At 45.6% G+C, this 21,626-nt stretch overlaps 2 protein-coding genes across 6 annotated transcripts in view; one reads left to right on the top strand and one right to left on the bottom strand.

Annotated features, from left to right (window-relative positions):
• LOC145363644 (uncharacterized) overlaps positions 1-11,741 on the top strand; it is a 53,938-nt gene extending 42,197 nt beyond the window's left edge. Inside the window, exons 1-2 of one of the 4 annotated variants that reach the window (XM_080218843.1) lie at positions 3,624-4,984; positions 10,659-11,741. In XM_080218843.1, the coding sequence (XP_080074969.1) occupies positions 4,065-4,984; positions 10,659-11,418 (1,680 nt within the window). In that variant the 5' untranslated portion in view covers positions 3,624-4,064 and the 3' untranslated portion in view covers positions 11,419-11,741. Of the gene's footprint in view, positions 1-3,623; positions 5,129-9,063; positions 9,263-10,357 lie in introns of those variants that run through there. The other 3 variants (XM_080218841.1, XM_080218840.1, XM_080218844.1) reach the window with 3 other exon arrangements.
• A 2,487-nt stretch (positions 11,742-14,228) lies between these two features.
• On the bottom strand, positions 14,229-19,848 carry LOC145335539 (ER membrane protein complex subunit 4-like). Of its 2 annotated transcripts, XM_080181332.1 has the most exons (5): positions 19,769-19,848; positions 19,015-19,126; positions 18,663-18,816; positions 15,292-15,452; positions 14,229-14,701 (listed from the first exon to the last, which is right to left on the bottom strand). In XM_080181332.1, the coding sequence occupies exons 1-5, from the start codon at positions 19,846-19,848 to the stop codon at positions 14,666-14,668; spliced, it is 543 nt and encodes a 180-aa protein (XP_080037458.1). In that variant the 3' UTR covers positions 14,229-14,665. The 2 variants fall into 2 exon arrangements, with proteins under 2 accessions (XP_080037458.1, XP_080037459.1); XM_080181333.1 differs by lacking the exon at positions 15,292-15,452 and having other exon boundaries at positions 14,233-14,701.
• Positions 19,849-21,626: the final 1,778 nt, after the last annotated feature.

The raw sequence follows: 21,626 nt of genomic DNA on the forward strand, positions 1-21,626 counted from the left end.
GAGGGTGTCTTGTTCACGACCCTTTCTGGAAAGGCTGATTTGGACAAAGATACAGATTTTCACACCAATAGTTTTGCCGCTCTGTTGCCTTCTGCAGGATTGCATTGAGCTCATTAGGGAGGATGCATTGGTGCCTGCGATTCTATATACCTTCATTTTGTAGCCTGTCACGTCTTGCAGACACCAAAGTTGATGGGAGCCCGTGTGGCTAGCCTGGGACTCTAGCTTGGTCCTATATTGACTCTTGATGTCTTTGATGGTTCTCTGTAGATTGTATCTGGATTTCTTATATGGGTCAAGGTCACATGACTTGAACACCTCACATGTGGACTTCAGCATCAGTGGATATCCCTGTTCATCTATGGTTTCCAGTTGAGAAACAAATGGGGTTTCTTCTTAGGCACACAGTCTTCTATGCTTCTATTATTACTAATAATGTTTGTTACTGTGGTACTCATCCCAGTTGATTGCTGAGTTCTTAAATATTGATCAGTCCACTGATACAAAACAGTCCTATCAGCGATCACCTGATTCCTCAAACCAACATTGCCCATGAAGATAGTCATCAACATTAGGAAGCATAGTCAAGACCATGCCCCTGTCTACATCAACAGGGATGAAGTTGAAATGAATCAGGGCTTCACATTCCTAGATGTCCAGATCACCAACAACTTGTCCCGGTGCCTCCACGCTGCAGAGTTAAGAAAGCCCCTACTTTCTCAGGAGGCTAACAAAATTTGGCATGTCTACTATGACTCTCACCAATTTTTACAGATGTACCATAGAAAGGATCCTTTCTGGATATATCGCAGCTTCATTAGCCTCCTGCTCTGACCAAGACTGCAAGAAACTATGAAATATGAATGTTGCCCAGTCCATCATGCAAACCAGCCTCCTATCCATTGACTCTGTCTACACTTCCCTCTGCCTCAAACAAGCAGCCAGCATAATCAAGGACTCCATGCACCCCGCACATACTCTCTTTCACCTTCTTTTGTCAGGAAAATGATACAAAAGTCTGAGATCACATACCAATTGACTCAAGATCAGCTGCTGCCATCAGACTTTTGAATAGACTTACCATATATTAAGCTGATCTTTCCCTACACCCTTGGTATGACTGTAACACTATATTCTGCACACTCTCCTTTCCTTCTCCCCAAGTACTCTATGAACAGTATGTTTTGTCTGTATAGTGTACAAGAAACAATATTTTTTACTATATCTCAATATATGTGACAATAATAAATCATATCAAATCAAATGTTCTGTCAGGAATGGTGATGGTGGAATTTGAATTCAATAAAAATATCTGAAATTAAAAATTGACTGATGACCATGAAACTGTTGCCAATTGTCTCAAAAACCCATCTAGTTCACTAATGTCCTTTGGGAAGGAAATCTGCCACCCTTACCTGGTTTGGCCTCCAGAGCTGCAGAGGGTCCTCTGAAATGGCCGAGCAAGGCATTCAGTTCAAGGGTAACTATGGATGGGGAGTAAATGCTGGAATGCCAGCGACACCCATGTCCCATGAATGAATAAAAGAAAACTTGATGATCCCATTTACTGACATAACAACAATTATTTTGGGGGAAACCATTCAGATACATTGTCTGCAAAAGGGTTTAGTTCTTCAACCTGTTATCATTCCAGCTCTAAAAATTCAAAGCAATTGATATTCGCTCAGTACAGTCTTTGTGCTCAGGAGCTGTTTCAGTGTTCTCTTTGAGAGAAAAAAGACAGTTGTTCACACCATCTGCTGAGATTCCAGTAACTTAACACCTGACGTTTAGGATTTTTTTTGCTTTTAATAAAATCCAAAATGGAATTATGGAGAAGATCCCACACACTTGGATGTGTGTCACTAACTTAATTTCCTGACATATCATTGCTACAGTGCAGAAGGAGATTATTTGGCCTATCGAATGCACCGACAACAATCCCACCCAGGCCCTGTCCCCGCTTCATTACCCTGCTAATCCCTCTAACCTATCACACCCTGGGACACTCAAGGTTCATTTACCATGTCCAATCAACCTAACCCACACATCTTTGGACTGTGGGAGGAAACCAGAGCACCTGGAGGAAACCCATGCCTACATGGGGAAAACATGCAAACTCCACATAGACATGGACTTAAGTCAGGAATTGAAACCAGGTTCCTGAAGCTGTGAGACAGCAGTGCTAATCACTTTGCCACCGTGCCACCCAGTGACTCGATGACTCCGTTGTAATTGGAGCAGAAAATATCACTGGTCAATGGTGGTGCTGGTGCCCAGCATGCACCGAGAGTGAGAATACGCTCTATCTTCAGTAGGCAGTGCCGCTCTGACTGGAGCATGCGCAGTGCTGGTGTTGACAGTGGCCGGACCGGGTGAGCCTCAGGGAGAGCAGCGATTAATTGGAGACAGCGGGTGAGTGAGGTTAAATATAATCGGCGGGTGAGAAAGGAGGCTTCATAAACATCCTGTGTAGGAAAGGGAAATTCATAGAAACTGGGTGCGGGCCTCAAACCGCAAATAAGAAGCCCGAGGATGATTGATTTTACAATCAACATCTTTACAGAACAATGGGCAGCGCGGCCGCCATCTTTATTGGGATCAGTGGGCAGCAGGGCGCATGTGCGGTCGCCATCTTTGTAGGGAGCGTTTGGGCAGCAGGGCGCATGTGCGGTCGCCATCTTTGTGGGGGGCGTTAGGAGCCAGGTGCATGTATTTATGGACCTTATGGTCCCGGAGAAGCGGAGTCAGCGTTAGGCGGTGGCTGGGAGGATTTGGAAACACTTTGTGCATCCGCAAACCCTTCAGAATCATTGTCAGCTCCCTAGTTTGTAGCTGCGGGGCTTCTCCCTCCCAGATTAACGGCCCCATCCTGGCTCAGACACTGGAGGATGGTTCACATCAGAGGATGGGGGAGGGGGACAGTAAATAAGAGGTTACACTTTGGCCTCAAATCAATGAGGACTCTGATCTCTGGGAAGGAAGGAAACCCTGGGAGGTGGGCGGGGAGGATTCACAAATACCCGCTGGAGGCCCCAACATCCCCAATAAGATCCATTGGTTTTATTGTCAGCCTGCAGACAGAAGCTGGAGAACTGAACCCATGATGTGGATATGCCGGCGTTGGACTGGGGTAAACACAGTAAAAAGTCTGTCAACACCTGGTTTCAACAGGGATCTTGGGTTCATGTCGCACTATCTGTAACCCCCGTGACTTGCCTGGGTTTGCAAAACCTCACTTACTGTACTGTCTGGAGACAATACGCATCTCTTTAACCTGTGATCAGTGCTCCTTCCACTCACATTGTCGGCCACTTTAGGACTTGAACAGCAGGTTAGGTGTAAAGATTCGCATTCTAATCAGTAATCTGTAAACTGTCTGTGCTTTATATGCTCTGTCTGAGGCCAGAACTCTCCATTCACCTGAAGAAGAGGGAAACCTCGAAAGCTAGTGAGTTTACTATCAAATAAGTCGGTTGGACTTAAACCTGGTGTTGTCGAACTGAACCCAGACAGAGGAGAGGGAGGGAGAAAACTGGGAGTGGAGGAAAGAAATCCTGCAGATGATGAGATGGGTTTGGATTTCAGCCCAGAGAGGAGGGAGAGTGTTTGGGATGGGGTTTTTTTGATTTGGGGAACAAGAGAGGAAGAAATGTTCAAGAGAATTCGAATTGCCTGTTCAAAATTTCTATCCTGGACTGACAGTGATTAATTTTGTAAATTCCTTTTACAGGTGAGGTGAGGAAACATCACATCAAAATCAGACAGAGTCTCGATTCATTAGGACTTGAATATCCTAAGACTTTGAACGTGGAAGGAGAAATGTTTGTCTTCAGCCTGGAGGAGAAGATTTCAAACATCAGTGTGACTGAAAAAGCACCAAGGTACACACACACCCGAGTGAGAGTGTTTCAGTGAATTGACTGTGGAAAGAGCTTTATCCAGTTACACAGCCTTAAAAAACATCACACCATTCACAGCAAGGAAAAACTGTACATGTGTTCTATGTGTGGATGAGGCTTCAACTGATCGTTTAACCCGGAGAGACATAAGGACACCACACCATGGAGAAACCGTGGAAATGTGGGGACTGTGGGAAAAGATTCAGTTACCCTTCCCTGCTGGAAAATCATCGGCGCAGTCACACTGGGGAGAGACCATTCACCTGCTCTGTCTGTGGGGAGGGATTCATTCAATCATCTGGCCTTTGGTCTCACCAGAGAATTCACACTGAGGAAAAGCCATTCACCTGCACCTCCTGTGGGAAGAGGTTCAGGCATTCTTCAGCACTCACTGTGCACCAACGTACTCACACTGGGGAGAGACCATTCATCTGCTCTGTGTGTGGGAAGGGATTCACTCAATCATTCCACCTCCTGTCACACCAGCGAGTTCATTCTGGGGAGAGGCCGTTCACCTGCTCCGACTGTGGGAAGGGATTCACTGGGTCATCCCACTTACTGTCACACCAGCGAGTTCACATTGAGGACAAACCATTCAGCTGCACTGACTGTGGACGGAGTTTCAGACAGGCATCCTCCCTCATTGCACACCAGAGAATTCACACTGGGGAGAGACCATTTACTTGCTTTGTATGTGGAAAGGGATTCACAGCTTTACCCACCCTGCTGAGACACCAGAAAATTCACACTAAAGAGAAGCCATTCAGCTGCATTGACTGTGGAAAGAATTTCAGGCAGTCGTCCAACCTCACTGCGCACCGACGCACTCACACTGCAGAGAGACCATTCACATGCTCCGTGTGTGGGAAGGGATTCAATCGGTCATTCAACCTCTCTGCTCACCAGCGAGTTCACACAGGGGAGAGGCCATTCACTTGCTCCATGTGTGGGAAGGGATTCGCAAAGTCTTTCAACCTGCTGGCTCACCAACGCACTCACAGTAAGAGGCCATTTAACTGCTCTGTGTGTGGGAAGGGATTCACTCAGTCACAATGGCTCCTGAGACATCAGCAAGTTCATAAATGACTGCAGGGGTTGGATTCTGCTGTTTTTGCTGCTGTTCAGTATTGATAGTCTGACAATATTTTATTTCTGCTGACGTTAGCAAACCTTGTAACTCGCTGGAATTTAATATTCTGGAAGTGTCACTGATTTTCGGGGCTGCAATGTCACTTTTTAAAAGTAACACCTGTGATCTTAATGTTGGCAATTTAATGTTGGAATTTAATGTTGGCAAGTGTGAGGTGGTCCACTTTGGTAGGAAGAATGGTAGGAAGGACTATTACTTACGTGGCGAAAAACTGCAGCAGGCGACGGTGCAGAGGGACCTCGGGGTCCTTGTGCATGAGTCGCAAAAACCCAGCTTGCAGGTGCAGCAGGTGGTCAGGAAGGCGAATGGGATGCTGGCCTTCATAGCGAGGGGGATTGAATATAAAAGTAGGGAGGTCTTGCTGCAGCTGTATAGGGCATTGGTGAGGCCGCAGCTGGAGTACTGTGTGCAGTTTTGGGCGCCGCACCTGCGCAAGGATATTTTGGCCCTGGAGGGAGTGCAGAGGAGGTTTACTAGGCTGATACCGGAGTTGAGGGGGTTGAGCTATGAGGAGAGGCTGAATAAACTAGGCTTGTACTCGTTAGAGTTTAGAAGAATGAGGGGAGATCTCATTGAGACGTATAAGATGATGAATGGGATGGATAGGATAGAGGTGGAGAGACTCTTCCCGCTCAAAAAAGACAGTAGGACTAGGGGGCACAGCCTCAAGATAAAGGGGAGGCGGTTTAGAACGGAGTTGAGGAGGAACTTCTTCACTCAAAGGGTGGTGAATCTCTGGAATTCTCTGCCCGTTGAAGTGGTGGAGGCTGCCTCGCTAAATATTTTTAAGAAGCGGGTTGATGGGTTCTTGATAAAAGAGGGGATTAAGGGTTATGGGGAGAGGGCGGGAAAGTGGAACTGAGCCACGACAGATCAGCCATGATCTTATTGAATGGCGGGGCAGGCTCGAAGGGCTAGATGGCCTACTCCTGCTCCTATTTCTTATGTTCTTATGTTCTTATCTTCCCTCTTAACTGAAGAACTCTCAACAGGAACCTGTTTAGAATAATATTAAGAACTTTCAGAGTCATAGAGGTTTACAGCATGGAAACAGGCCCTTCAGTCCAACTTGTCCATGCCTCCCCTTTTTTTAAACCCCTAAGCTAATTCCAATTGCCTGCATTTGACCCATATTCCTCTATACCCATCATACCCATGTAACTATCTAAATGCTTTTTAAAAGATAAAATTGTACCCGCCTCTACTACTACCCCTGGCAACTTTTGCTTCAGTTCTAATTTGATCTCTGGGGCAAAATCTACAATTCATTCTCTGAAAGATCCATCTGCAGGGCACAAAGTATTTATTTTCAGTGCTTGTATTGAGATCTTCTCGAAAGCTACTCTTTGATTTTTAAGGGCTATTTTTTTGGTTTCCAGGGGATTGTTTTCCATTCTCAGTAACTCCTTTATTAGTGATGCAGTCACATAGTAACATTACCTTTTGTGTTAGTTTACTTCTTTGTAAGATAGTCTTCGGTATTTATGTATATATTAAATCTTTTAAATTGGAATCTGTAAATGATATTTTGAATTTATTTTAAAAATACACTCATACTCTCTTTCTAAATGACAATTCTAACTGTTTGACACAAGGCAATTGAATTGGGGCAGATGTTTATTGGTTCAGACTGTGGAGCAGGAAAAAACTCTCCCAATTCTGATCTTCATTGTATATGGATTTGCATTAATAACCCATCAATAACCTCACTACAGCAGCTGAGATCAACTCTGACCGGGGCTTCTGTGTGTCGTCTGTTAGCATTAAACTGTAAATAATAGCAATTTAGAATATGAACCTGGATGAACGTACCTCAAGTTTTAATGTGACGACCCAAGTGATTGGTATGTTCACAATATCTAGTTACTCAAATTCCTGTGCTGTCCACCCCACCTCCTGTGATATATAAAAATAATCGAGACTTGTTCAGCAGAATGGGGAAAGCTCTGCCGATGGCTGGATCGCTCCTTTTGAGGCTCACACTGCTATGAAACTTGTTCTGTAGCAGGAAGACACAACCCCTCTACACATCACAGATGGGCTGCTGAGTCAGTGAACTTCCTTTCTCAAAATAGGTAGCAAAGCTGTTCCTCCAATTTGAGATCTGCCTCTGCAGATTTAGCAACATCAGGAAAGACAGAATCTGTGATTGGAGGAGATGGTCCTCATCGTTTCTGTCTCTCCCATGTACAGGGTGATTTTTCTTCCAGTAGTTCCTCCCATGACAGAATTTTCACGGTCCTTTTGGCAAATCATGTTGCAGTTTTTTATGGAACCTTAGGCCACACTTGGGATACAGTGTTCAACTCTGGTCGCCACATTACCAGAAGCATGTGGAGGCTTTGGAGAAGGTACAGAAAAGATTTACCAGTATGCTGCCTAGCATGGAGGGCATTAACTATGAGGAGAGGTTGGAGAAATTTAGTTTGTTCTCACTGAAATGACTGAAGTTGAGGCACGATCTGAGAAAAGTCGATAAGATTGAGGAGCATGGATAAAATATTTTCCCGGGTGGAAGAGTCAGTTACTTGGGGCATAGATTTATGGTGTGAGGGGCAAGAATTAAAAGAGATGTATGAGGCAAGTTTTTTACACAGAGGGTGGTGGGTGCCTGGAACTCACTGCCGGGAGAGGTAGTGGAAGCAGATATGATAGTGACTATTAAGGGGTGACTTGACAAATCCATGAATAGGATGGGAATGGAGGGATATGATCCCTGGAAGGGTAGGGGGTTTTAGTTCAGTCGGGCAGCATGGTTGGTGCAGGCTTGAAGGGCCTGTTCCTGTGCTGTTGTTTTCTTCTTTTGAGGATGAATTCACCACCCAGAGTCATTTATTTTGAACCCTGGTTCTGAAATATTCTCACTCTGGATTTAAGGCTTCCTGACATAATACATAGATTCCGGTCTTAACCACCAAACACCAATTCATATCCTCATCTGAGTCCCAGACTTAAATGTGGTTGTCCAAGCTAGAAAACATATATAATTTGACTCTTTTAAAACCTGATTCACCACACCCTGCCACACTAACCACAAGAGATTGTGTTTGGGACCAGTTGTTCCATTAAAGTCTGTGTTGTTTTCAATGACCTTCTCCATAATCTGTCACAACCCTTCTGCCGTCCAGGAGCTCTGTTTTTCTGATGGTGACATTCCCTGTTTACTGAGTTTGTGAATTTAGTCATATGTAGGATCAGGACGGCAGATTTCTGTACTTAAAGGTCATTACAGAACCAGATGTGTTTCTACAACAATTAATTCATGTTCATCAATATTTTTATTGAAACGTGGTAGGATTCAAACCCAGGTCCCAAAATCATTATAATAAAAACAGAAAATGCTGGGTAAGCTCAGCGGGTCTGTTTCATTCAAAATTCCAACATTTGCAGGATTTTGCTTTATCCCCAAATCATTACCCTGGATTACTCCTCCTCTGGCTCTAATTCCAGTAAAAAGTCTGACAACACCAGGTTAGTTACAAAGTTCCACAACTCTCCATATTTCCCGGAGGAGAAATAAATGTTTTATTCACAGATGTTGGCCAGAGGAGGAAGTTTTGAGTCTGTGTGTGAAGCTAAAAACAGAAGCTGCTGTTTCAAATCAAGCTGCAGGACTTGGAAGAAACTGATGGGAAGAGATTTTGCAAAGTCCCCTCTCCCACTCCCTCAGCTGGCAGCCCAGCACGCAGGCGCAGAGAGCGCTGCTGAGCCGAGCTGTCCGGAGCAGGCGCAGTGCGGCTGCCGCCAGCGGTCGCCCTCGATGTCTTTTTGGAGCAGCCGGAGGGGGGAGGGGGAGATCACCGAGCGGCCTCTCGCTCTGGCCGGAGCCGCCAGCCGCTTGTCTGGAAACCTTGGCTCGAGGAGGGGAACAGTGGGTGGGGGCGGGGCTCCAGGTTCAGCGCGCAAGGCCTGCACAATGGAACCCCTAGGACGTCACCGCGGAGCAGTTTGATTTCTATTGGCTGATATAGGCAGGCCTCCATTGTGATGTCTCAATGCGGAAGTTTGTCGATGATTTTCAGATTGAAACTTCCTCCTCTGGGCAACATCTGGGAGGAAATCAATGTCTCCCCCTTTCCATTTCTTTTCTCATTCTGGGGGAAATTGGGGATTTGCAGCAACTAGAGGAAAAGGAAGTTAATTCAGGGAGGCTGCAGGCTCTGGAATGATTATAGACGAACATCGGAATTAGGAACAGGACTTGGCCCAGGTATCTTTCTCTCTCTCAAAGATATTGACATCTTTTAGCTCCCTCAGGTTGTCGCCTTTATTTATCTGGGTAACAAGATAACCTAACTAACGTTCACAATTAAAGGGGGAGTTTTCCCAGGAGAAGGCTGTTTAAATGAACTGTAAATTCGCCTGGGACAGAGATATGTTTAATGTAGTGCTGTTTAATGTAGTTTATATGTACGTGCTATGTTATTTATGATTCCCTATTTCTTGTCTTGAAAAGGCATTGTGTCAACGTTACCTATTTCCACTGATGGAGACATTACAACATAGGAGGAATCCATCTGGCAACTCAAATCCATGCCAACCCTCTTTGGAGCAATTCAGACAATCCCATTCCCCCTCAATATTCCCATTCCCCTGAGTTTCACATCACAGTGGAATGGATGAGAATTCCAGATGAACTGAGACTGTGGAATCGGGCGAGCTTACTGAGGTGGAAATAGGCGGTCTTGATGATGATGATGTGTGGCTGGAACCTCATCTTGGGGTGAAATATTTCACCAGGGCTGTGAACAGCCTGGTTCAGGTCAGATATGTTCCCAGGAAGAGGGATTGAATTGCTGGTGATGGAGTGGAGTTTGGAGGGTGGACTGAAGACAATGGATTGTCTTTCCAGTATTTATATGAAAGAAATTTCTGTTCTTTTAGTACTGGATGTCAGATAAGTCAGAACGGTGTGTGGTTGGAGGAACTCAGAGGTGATGCTGTTTATATTCACTTGCTATCTTGGTCCTTCTAATGGAGTTGAGGGTTTGTGAGATTCTGTCAAAGTTCTTGTCAAGTTGTAGATGTATAAAATCCCTTGCCTTCACCCCTGGCTACTCCTACGTCTCCCTGTCTCCTCCCAAAGTCTTGTGCGGACCCAGACCGTGTGACAGGTTTCATTCCCTGAAGGACATCAGCAAACCAGTTGGGTTTGTATGACAATCCAGCAGCTTTCTTGGTTACCCTTTCCTCACGAGGGCTCCACAAATTATCAGATTTATTCAGTTCAATTTCACAACCCACCTTTGTGTTTTTGTGGGTTCTTTCTCACTCAATTTTTTTCTGTTTTAAATCAATTTCACAGGGGTTTACAAGAAGAAGATTTGCAGTTGAGAAACTGAAACAAAACATGATATCAGAATCTGATGAGTCGGCCATTTATCGTAACCTGAATATCATTGTATTTTGAAACAGGAAGGAAAAAGCACCATTCACAGTGGAGAGAAACTGTAAATGTGTTCTGTTTGTGGACAAGACTTCAACCAATCATCTGGCCTTTAGGAACATAATTGCAGTCACAACAGGGAGATGGCATGGAAGTGTGAGGATTGTGGGAAAGAATTCAATTACCCTTCCCTGCTGGAAACTCATCGACGCAGTCACACTGGTGAGAGGCCATTTACCTGCTCTCAGTGTGGGAAGGGATTCACTCAGTTATCCAGCTTAAATATACATCAGAGGACTCATGCTGAGGAGAGACCGTTCACCTGCTCCCAATGTGGGAAGGGATTCAATCAGTCATCCAATCTAGCAATACACCAGCGAGTTCACACTGGGGAGAAACCGTTCACCTGCCCTGAATGTGGGAAGGGATTTTCTCACTCATCCACTCTGCTGATACACCAGCGAGCTCACACTCAGGAGAGGCCATTCACTTGCTCCCAGTGTGGGAAGGGATTTGCTGACTCATCTACTTTGTTGAAACACCAGCGAGTTCACACTGGGGAGAGGCCATTCACCTGTTCCCAGTGTGGAAAGGGATTTGCTCAGTCAGCCACCTTGTTCACACACCAGCAAATTCACACTGGAGAGAAGCCATTCACCTGCTCTGTGTGTGGGAAAGGATTCAGTCGGTCATCAACTCTGCTGACACACCAGCGAGTTCACACTGGGGAGAAACCATTCATCTGCTCTGTGTGTGGGAAAGGATTCAATCACTCATCCAACCTAGCAATACACCAGCGAATCCACACAAAGGACAGGCCCTTCATTTGTTCTGTGTGTGAAAAGGGATTCAATCAGTCGTCTAAACTAGCAATACATCAGCGGGTTCATACTGGAGAGAGGCCGTTCACCTGCTTGCAGTGTGGGAAGGGATACGTTACCTCATCGAATCTTCTGACACACCAGCGAATTCACAACTAACTATTGTGATTGAATTTCAAATTAGGGAGAAACCATGAGAATGTGCAGACTGTGAGGAGAGTTTCAGTTACCATCAGAGCTGGAAGTACACTGGGGACTGCTTGAAGATGGAGGGTTTCTACAAGCTGCTCTAAGACTCATCTTCTCTCTGAAAGCTTCAGGACAGTCTATACTCATTATAGCAAGTATATTTATGGTTTTTAACTGTAATCGAAGTGGGAGTTACATCTGAGGAATGTTGCATATTGGAACTAAAATTGTGCGAAGGTAGAAATTAAAGTTGTTTCCTTGCACTTTTAAATACTGTTCAGCTGTTATTAGTTAAGCTGCTTCATTTTTTGGAATTATATTTTTCGAGAGTGGATCTGGTTGATGAAAATTTCTGCTCATCGATTTCAATGACAATGTTACAATTCATAATTTTACACATAACAGAATCTCTGTGGACATTAATGAGTACAGGAGCTCAGTGTGATTTCTCAGCACCAAGTTATACTCTGAACATGTGCAGTGCAAATGGTGGAACGTGCTGATCAGAGATTACATTGAATTATAGAGAATATCCAGTCTGGAAGGCAACTGTTCGGTTTAACTAGTCTGTGCTGATGTTTATATTTCACACAAGACAACTCCCATTCCATCTCCCTCATTTCAGCCTTTCAGCTCATCTTTCTAATCTCCCTTCCCTCATGTACTCATCACGTTTTCTTTTTGAACTATAAGAATGAATTGTCCAGCTAGTTCCTGCGGCACTGAATTTCACATTGTCATCAATCTCTGAGTATAGATGGTGAGTGACTTGGAGGGGAACTTGCAGGCGATGATGTTCCTATGCATTTCCTGCCCTTATCCAAGGTGCTAGAGGTTGTGGGTTTGCAAGATGCTGTCAAAGAAGCCTTGCTGAGTGCTTGCAGTGCATCTTGAAGGTGGTACATACAGCTACCATGTGAGTTAGTGTTGGAGTTTGTAGAAGGATTGCCAATCTGGCTGCTTTGTCTTGAATGGTGTTGAGCTTCCTGAGTTGTTGGAGCTGCACTAATTCAGAAAACTGGAGCTTATTCAATTGGACACAAGAGTTGTGCCTTGTAGATGCTGGACTTTGGGGAGAAGGGTTAAACAGATCTTTTAAAGAAAAATTTACCTGATCTGGCCCAGACACCATGAGGAGATGGAAATGGGATGTGTTATGATTCTCAACTGAAATCCTACCCAACTGAAAAGGTGAACATTGAAGACTCGAACACGGAGGGAGGGATGTCTGTTAGTGTTCTTCAGCAGTGGAAGTGGGGATCAGGATTGTGCTGGAAGAACAGGAGTGATGGTGAAATGAGTCAGCAAATAGAGAACGATTATATTTCCACCAGCTCAGGTTACTGAAGGCTGAATATTGTGGGAGAGAAAAGGTGAGAGTGTTGCAGAATTTAAAGTGGAACAGGAGAGCTTTAAGCTGGTGGAGTCAGTGAAATCTGACTCTCATTTTTGTCTGCTGTCATTTCACAGAGGCCCCGTTTCACTGAAACTCTTTATTTCCACAGCTACAGACATGAAAAGACATTGCACATTCTTCACAGCAGTGTCAAACTCACACTGATTGTTTCTCCACTCACCTCGAGGTTATCGATTTGCCTCCAGCCTTCTCAGTCCACTCCTGGCATCGGGTGTAAGCTCAGAATGGTGGGGGTTGCGGGGTGGGGGGGGGGGGGGGGGGGGCGGAGAGAGATTATTGATACCTCTCCCCCGCCCCCCCCACAAACACACACAGAGGAACAACTCAAACACAATCATTAAATGAAGTGAAAGCAGACAACACATTCACACACACAAACATGTATGTGCTTGCACACAGGTGCATATGAACTGAAATGTGTGTGCACCCACACAAACGTGCACCCACAGATGTAAGCGTGCATCTATAAAATAGTAGAATCCTATAGTGCAAGAAAGACCACTCAGCTCTTTGAGTCTGCACTGACTATCTGAGCATCTTACCCAGGCCCTCTCACCCATCCTATCCCCATAACCCAATATATTTACCCCACTAATTACCCCAATCTACGTATTTTGTGACATTAAGTGGCAACTTAGCATAGCAAATCCACCTGACCAGCATGCTTTTGGAGTTCGGGTACTCCACTTTCCTCCCAGAGGAAACTCACGCGGACACGGGGAGAAGGTGATAACTCCACACAGACACAGGGGAGGCTGGTGGTTAGCATTGTTGCCTCACAGCACCAGGTACTCGGTTCAAATCTGGCTTCAGGTGACTGATTGTGCATTCTCCTCATGTCTGTGTGGGTTTCCTCCAGGTGCTCTGGTTTCCTCCCAGAGTCCGAAGACGTGCAGGTTAGGTGGATTGACCAGACTCAATTGCCTTAGTGTCAGGGAGATTAGCAGGGTAAATATGTGGGGTTACAGGATAGGACATGGGTGGGATTTTTGTTGGTGTAGGCCAGATGGGCTGAATGGCCATTCTACTCTGTAGAGCTTCTAGGATTTATCCACTACTGGATGGACAGAAGGAGAGCTCCTGCTGGTTTTCGAGGGCCAGTTCTTCAAACAGCCGAACGTTTGGTGGTTACCCAACAGTTTGTGGAATTTGCTGAGTTTCCCAGGTGAACAGCAGTGACTGTGTTTCGGAAACAGGAAGTTGCCGTGTTGATTCAGAGCACTTTGGGACAGCCTGAAAGGGCAGAGGAGCTAGACCATTCCTCCCTTTCGATTGGTCACTCCCGTAGCGCAGTCCCTGCTGTTCTGTGGGAAGAGATGATGACTGCCGTGTGCACAGCAAGATCCCATAAGGTATGAATGAGGCAACACATGGTCTGGGAACCTAATTTCAGAGACGGTTTAAGGGACTCCTGGGAGAACCTGTTACAGCAGCTTGATTCTCAGGAAAATGTTTCAGGAAAGTGTGACCTCCTGACCTGGAATGACTGATCCAGGAACCTCCAGTCCGACTGTCAACCCCAACAGCTTCCTCAGCCGAGGATCAGCAAAGGGGGTCAACATGATAAACAACTGAATGCCCAGTGAAAAAATACACACTCCCTGCTGTCAATATCTCCAGCCATTCCGACATTGGTCACAGGCACATGGGCCAGGTGTCTGTCTCTGTGTGTGTGTGAGGGGCCAGTGATGGGAGGGCATGTTACCTACAGAAAGCCTGGTCCCAGGTGAGCCAGATGGCAGCAGGTGTCGATCGTCCTCGGGCCGTGTCTCAGTGAGCGATAGGAGGACAGTGGGATCATCACAGGACCAGGCCCCCGCCCGTGTACTCCACTCTCTGTGTGAAAGGAGAAGATGGTAAGGATCGGAGTGGGAATAGCTTCTGTTGAGCCTGCTCCACAATTCATCATCAACTTCATCTCCGCTTTCCCCACACTCCTTCCCATTCCTCAATTTCCAAAGATTTCCCCTCTTTCCTCACAATCTCCCCACTATCCCTCAATTCTCAAAGATATTCCCATTTTCCCCGCACACTTCCCCCATCCCTCAATTCCCAAAGATATCTCCACTTTCTCTGCACTCCTCCCCCATCACTCAAATTTATTTTTCTTCATTCGTGGGATATGGGCATCTCTGGCTGGCCAGCATTTATTGCCCATCCCTACTTGCCTGAGGCCAGTTGAGAATCAACCACATTGCTGTGGCTCTGGAGTCACATGTAGGCCACACCAGGTAAGGGTGGCAGATTTCCTGTGGTTGACTCTCAACTGCTCTCCAAGGGCAACGAGGGATGGGCAATAAATATGTCCCATGAATGAATAAAAAAAATTGGGTCCAGTCCACTCGACCCCTCAAACTCCACAGCCCTGAATGGTTTCCTCTTCCTATTTTCCTGGCTCCCCCTCACAGACCGAGTGTGGATCTCACCTTGGGTGGCTGGATGAATGCCAGCCAGTCAGAGGCGTGTGTGGGCAGCAGCCCCATCGCCTGGCACTTGTAGATGGCCAGAGCCAACCCCAGCAGGTTGCCAATGAAATAGACCAGAGGCTGCAGCCAGTGCTGATTCGAATTCCCCAGGACCCTAAAGACTGAGAGCAAAAATGGAAAAGTAGGAAGTTCAGGAACAGGTCAGAGACTGAGAAATGTTCAGAGAGAATCAAAGAAGAAGAACAAAGAACAAAAACAGCCTGGGAAACAGGCCCTTCGGCCCAACGAGCCCGCGCCACCATCTCAACACCACCAGTCCCCCTCTCCACCCACGACCCTTGTCTAATGTTTTATGGGGAATCATTGTCCTCAAATCACAGAGAGTCAGCACGTAGGCACAGCAGGAAATTAGGATGCACATGGTCTGTTAGCCTTTATTCCCTAGGGATGGAGTTTCAGAATGAGGAAATGTTTCTGCAATTGTATCGAGTTTTGGTGAAACCACACTTAGAACACTCAGCAGAGTTTGGGTCTTCTTATCCAGAAAATTGCCCAGAAGGAGAGTAACAAGGGTTCACTAGACTGTTTCCTGGGATATCTGGACTGTCAACGAGGAGGGATTGAGCAGAATGGCCCTTTACTCTCTGACCTGATAGTAACTTCAAACCTTCATCCCACTGACTCCCAATTACCTATCACTGCCCCCCCTGCCCCAACATACCAAAAATCTAACCACCTCTGCCTTAAAATTATCAAAGACTGCTTTCACCACCTTTTCAGGAAGAGAGTTCCAAAGACTTATGACACTCAGGAAAAAGAAATTCTCCTCATCCCTAGTTTAATTGGGTGATCCTTTAATTTTAAACAGTGATCCCTAGTTTTAGATTATCCCTCTTTACCTCATCCTGTCAAGGCCCCACAGGGGCCTTAGTTCCAGCAGATAGATGCTTAGCCTGTCCAACTTTTCTTCGTAACACAGCTCATCCATTTCAGGTACTGGTCTGGTAAACCTTTCCTGAACTGTCTCCAGCATACTTACACCCTTCCTTAATCAAGGAGATAAACACTGTACACAGTACTCAGATGTGGTCTCACTAGTGACCTGTACAACTGAAGCAGAACCTCCCTAATTCTGTTTTAATTCCATTCAGAATGAATGATAACGTTCCATTATCCTAATTACTTGCTGTACCTGCATATTAGCCTTTTGTGATTTATGTAATAAAACACCCAGAATGCCTCTGAATCTCTGAGCTCTGCAATCTCTCACCGTTTAGACAAAGTGCTTATTTTTCATTCTTCCTGCTGAAATGGTCAATTTCCCATTTGCCCACATTCTATCCAATTACCAGATATTTGTCCACTCACTTAACCTTTCTGGCTTTTTGAACCCGCCCTCGTATGTCCTTGTCACAACTTATTTTCCCACTTATCTTTGTGTCATCAGCAAATTTGTCAACCATCCCTTCATCCAGTTATTTCTATAAATGTTTGATTCCTTGCCACAAATTTGATTCTCTGTCCACTATTTGGTTTTAAATGTTTTCCCCAGTGCTGGTGTCAGTGCCCCATGAACCAGAATCCACCTCCCACACCAATCTTTGAATCACGCATTCAACTCCCTGATCTGATTTGTCCTAAGTCAATTAGCAAGTGGTTCAGGTAATAATCCAGATTATGAACTTTGAGATCCTGCTTCTTAATTTGGTACCTAGGTCCTCATACTACCATGCAAAACCTCCTTCTTTGTCCTGCCTATGTCACTGGTAGCTACATGGACTACAATGACTGGGTCCTCCCCCTGTGCAGCTGCTTTTGAGCTGTAGATCCGATACAATACTGTAAGTTCCTCTTCAGCCCTGAGCAGATGTCCTGAACCCTGGCACAAGGCAAGTAACACAGCCATCTAGACTCATGCTCTTTGCTGCAGAGAGCAGTGTGAATCCTTCTGACTAAACCATCCCATGTTACCCCTATATTTCTTTTTTTCTCCTCTAACTTGAATGGCTTCCAGGACTATGGTGCCAAGGTCAGTTTGCTCATCCACTCTGCAGCCCAAACGAGCTGAAAAAATCTCAAACCAGTTGGACAATCCTGAAGGCTAAGATTCCTACCCTCTGAATCCCCTTACCTGCCTCTCTCTCAGTCAATCTCCTGTCCCTGACCAGTGACCAAATCAGCAGACTCTGTCCCAACAGGTGTGACTGTCTACTGGAACAAAAATTCCAAGTAATTTTCCCCCTCCCTGATGCATTGTACTGTCAGTAGTTCAGCCTCCAACTCATAAACTGAGCCGAAGCTGCTCAAACTTCTAACACTTACGGCAGACTCGGTACATATTACAGAGAAAGTGGTGCTGGAAGTCTTAAAGCGCATCAATATAGATAAATCCCCAGGACCTGATGAAACGTATTCCAGGACACAGTGGGAGGCTTGGAATACTGTGTACAGTCCTGTTCACCCTATTATAGAAAGGAAATTACTAAGCTAGAAAGGGTGCAGAAGAGATTTACTAGGATGCTACCGGGTCATGATGGCTTGAGTTATAAGAGGCTGGATAGACCAGAACTTTTTTCTCTGGAGCTTAGGAGGCTGAGGGGTGATCTAATAGAGGTTCATAAATAATGAGGGGCATAGATCAATATCTTTTCCCAAAGGTAGGGGAGCCTAAAACTAGAGGGCATAGGTTTAAGGTGAGAGGGGAAGACACAAAGTTCCAGAGGGGCAACTTTTTCCACACAGAGAGTGGTGAGTGTCTGGAACAAACTGCCAGAGGTAGTCGTACAATTTTGTCTTTTAAGAAATGTTTACTCAGTTACATGGGTAAGATGGGTATAGAGGGATATGGGCCAAATGCGGGCAATTGTGACTAGCTCTGGGGCTTAAGAAAAGAAAGGGCAGCATGGACAAGTTGGGCCGAAGGGCCCATTTCCTTGCTGTAAACCGCCATGAGAGATGTGTTTGCCTTGGATCAAACTGACACCTAGAAACTCCCAAATGCTGCAGCTGTGACACATCACCTGTCCTCCCATCTTTAATATGTACTAATAAACTATTTATTTTATCCAATGTTATATTTCATTGCTGTTTTTACGTATTTTATTAACCTTACCACCTGTTGCTATACTATTTTGATCCTTAGGAACAGAATAAACCTTAGTTATTTAGCAGATACTCACCAAAAATCTAGTCACTTCTTCTCCTGTAGAAGATTAAGATCATTTCCTAAAGCCTGAGAAAGTTAGAAAGCAAAACAACACATCTTTTCTTTCCTTCTCTAACTCCCTCAATTACCCAACTCCCAGAATTCTACTCTAAGCAGCTCAAGATTCAGAGCTGTTTCTGAGCAGTACATTCAATACAATACTCACTTGCTGACATGGAGATCAGGGCCTGTATGGGTCTCCAAGCCATCATGCATACCATCATGATAGGGAGGATGGAGATGGTGTTGCCAGCCATGTACATGATGAACAGATTCATGGGCAGCTGTTTCAGCGGGCCCAAGGCGATGTCCCAGCAGCGCTGAAAACAGAAAGCAAGCAAGGTATCAGTAAGGGGAATCAATCTGGGGAGGCCACATACTGATCTTATACCCAGGCCTGGATAACACAATAAGCCCCTTTATCAAACAGGCTGCTCTGGTTCATCAAGGCCCTTCACCACCACAGACAAACCAGGCATTGTCAGCCACACACCAAGGACACTTCAAATCCGACTTACTTTCTCGACCAGGATCCGGTCTGTTTCTTGGACACAGATGTCAGGTAACTGTTTGTCTGAATATGCGACTGGGCACATGGAGTCTCTCTGGCCACACTGTTGATTACGGCTCCTGTGAGAAACAGAAAACACAAATTGGTCACTCTTTCAAGACCATTTTTAAAGAGAGTCTCTCTATGGAGGATACCAACGTGGTGGCAATATTGCCAGCATGAACTAAAGCTTGGGCAAACCTCAGACACACACTACCATTGCGTGTACCAAACTACCATGGGAATGGAGGATGGCAGAAATGGATTAGTGTCAATTAATAATCAGGGTGCCAATCCCTTTACCCTCCATTAAGGAGCAATAGCGACAAATTACCAGATGTACCAACTTAAAAACAAACACTGTGGGACATTGAGTGACCCAGTTCAGCACCCGGCCCTGAAAATGAGCAATCGTTCTGCCAACCACCGCCGCAGTTGGCACCTGATCAGGTGGAGGGGCTGAAACCAAGATGGCATCTCAGGGTCATGACCTGGGGAAAAGATGCCAAGTTGGGTCTGAGTGATTTCTGGGGGATTTGAGGGGCTGCTTTGTGCTGAGAAGCTCGGTGAGGAGTAAAAGAAGCGTGAAAAACTCGGGACTGGGAAGTTTTGGGTTGGTGCCGCATCCCCGGGTCAGGGTGCGGTGGCCTCACCGCGGGAGAGGCGGGCTGGCCCGGCTTGCCTCCTACTCGAGCCCCCGGCTTCCCGCGCGGCCTCCGCACCTGCTGCTGCCGCTCAGGTTGAGCTCGAGGGTCCACTTGTGCCAGCGCGCGCTGTTGGCAAGCCCCGCCCCTGTAGACATGGCAACGCCGCCAACCGTTAACCGTCCCCTCTTTCAAATCCGATCCCGATCCAGGGAACAACACGCTCACTTCCGTCAACAAACCACACCGCTGCAATGCGCATGTGCAATCCCAACAGCCTTAGCGTACTGCTTGCTCCGCCCACTTCCCCGCCCCCTACAGCTCCGCCATGTTTATTAGGGGCACATCAGCTCCCACTCGATCCACTCTTCCGGCTAAACGCAGCGCCTTTGCCCCGCACAAAGATGGACACCGCTCACGATCAGAGACTTAAAATATTGCTTCCTTAATTCCTCACGAAAACGTCTTACACCGTATAAAACGTCAATAAAACCTAAAGGACAGATTATCATTCTCATTCTGGACCCAAAACAAATCCAATGTTAATGGGTTTCTCCACAGATACTGCCAGACCTGCTGATGTTATCTATCATTTTCTGTTTTTATTTCACATTTCTGCAAGATTTTACATTCTGCCTCGAACAGCTGACCCTTCCAAAAAGTTACAATGGATAGAACAATATAACACTGTAGCTTCCTCCAGGTATGAGAACTGAAGGTTGGACAATTTGCATATATTAGTGAAAGTAAAGTTTATGTTAGTCATAAGTCAACTTTCATTAACACTGCAATGAAGTTACTGTGAAAATCCCCCAGTTCTCACAGTCCGGCACCTGTTTGGGTACACTGAGGGAGAATTTAGCATAGCCAATGCACTTAACCAGCATATCTATCGGACTGTGAGAGGAAACCGGAGCACTCAGAGGAAACCCATGCAGACATGGGGAGAATGTGCAGACTCCACACAGACAGAGAACCAAGCTGGGAATCAAACCCAGGTCCCTGGTGCTGAGAGGCAGTTGCGCGCTAACCACTGTGCCAAGGTTGATTAGAATCACAATTTCAGTGATGTAACCTAATGATGTCAATGATATAATGACAGTGATCTCATTGACGAGAGACAGCTTGATCTTTAACTAATTTGAAATAAGTTGCCATAAGGAAAGAATACAGGTATTGAATATAAATTCAGTTTATTTTGCTCACTCTCATGAATCAGGCTGAACCTTCCACTGAGGACACACAAAGGGAAGATTTTGTCTTATCATCCTGTTACTGACATATCAAATAGAGCAGGAAAATACAAGGGAAGTGAATGGAATCTGACTTCTCTAACTGGAGTCAATGGGAGCTGTCTTGTGGACACATTGTCTGGATACTATTTTCAATAAAATACTCAACTCAGCATATCTCCCTGCACAGCACACCACTCCATTCACATTGTTTCATTTTTGTACGCGATTCCCTCTGGTTCCTATCACTGTGTCTCAGCCCACAGTAATTCACCACACTGTCAGACAACAGCTCACGGATGGTTCCTCACTTTTCAAACTGTCAAGTGATGCAGAAAATTGAGTCCCTACACCTTCTGCTCTGAAAACACTCCCGTAATTAGGGATGTAGATCAAGAAGTTGGGAGCTTTATCCTGGACCTGATGATACAGCTGTAAGGAATATGAATAAACTGAGCTTGAAAAGCTGTGATTAATACTCACCATATCTCCTTCACTCTGTGTTATTGTAATCGGCTCCGGTGAGACACAGACAATAAAACTAATTTATTTTATATATTCTGATATATCCTGACCATTGATTAATTGTAAATAGCTACTGAACCTTGGGGAGGAATGTGTCCAGGTGACTTTTCCCCTCTTTGATGCCCCACAATGACAGCAGCTGAGACTCCAGCTCAATAATCCTGAACACAGACTCCAGC

The sequence above is a fragment of the Carcharhinus amblyrhynchos genome, unplaced genomic scaffold (genome assembly GCF_965287045.1).
Source record: "Carcharhinus amblyrhynchos unplaced genomic scaffold, sCarAmb.v2.hapA scaffold_39, whole genome shotgun sequence".
NCBI lineage: Eukaryota > Metazoa > Chordata > Chondrichthyes > Carcharhiniformes > Carcharhinidae > Carcharhinus > Carcharhinus amblyrhynchos.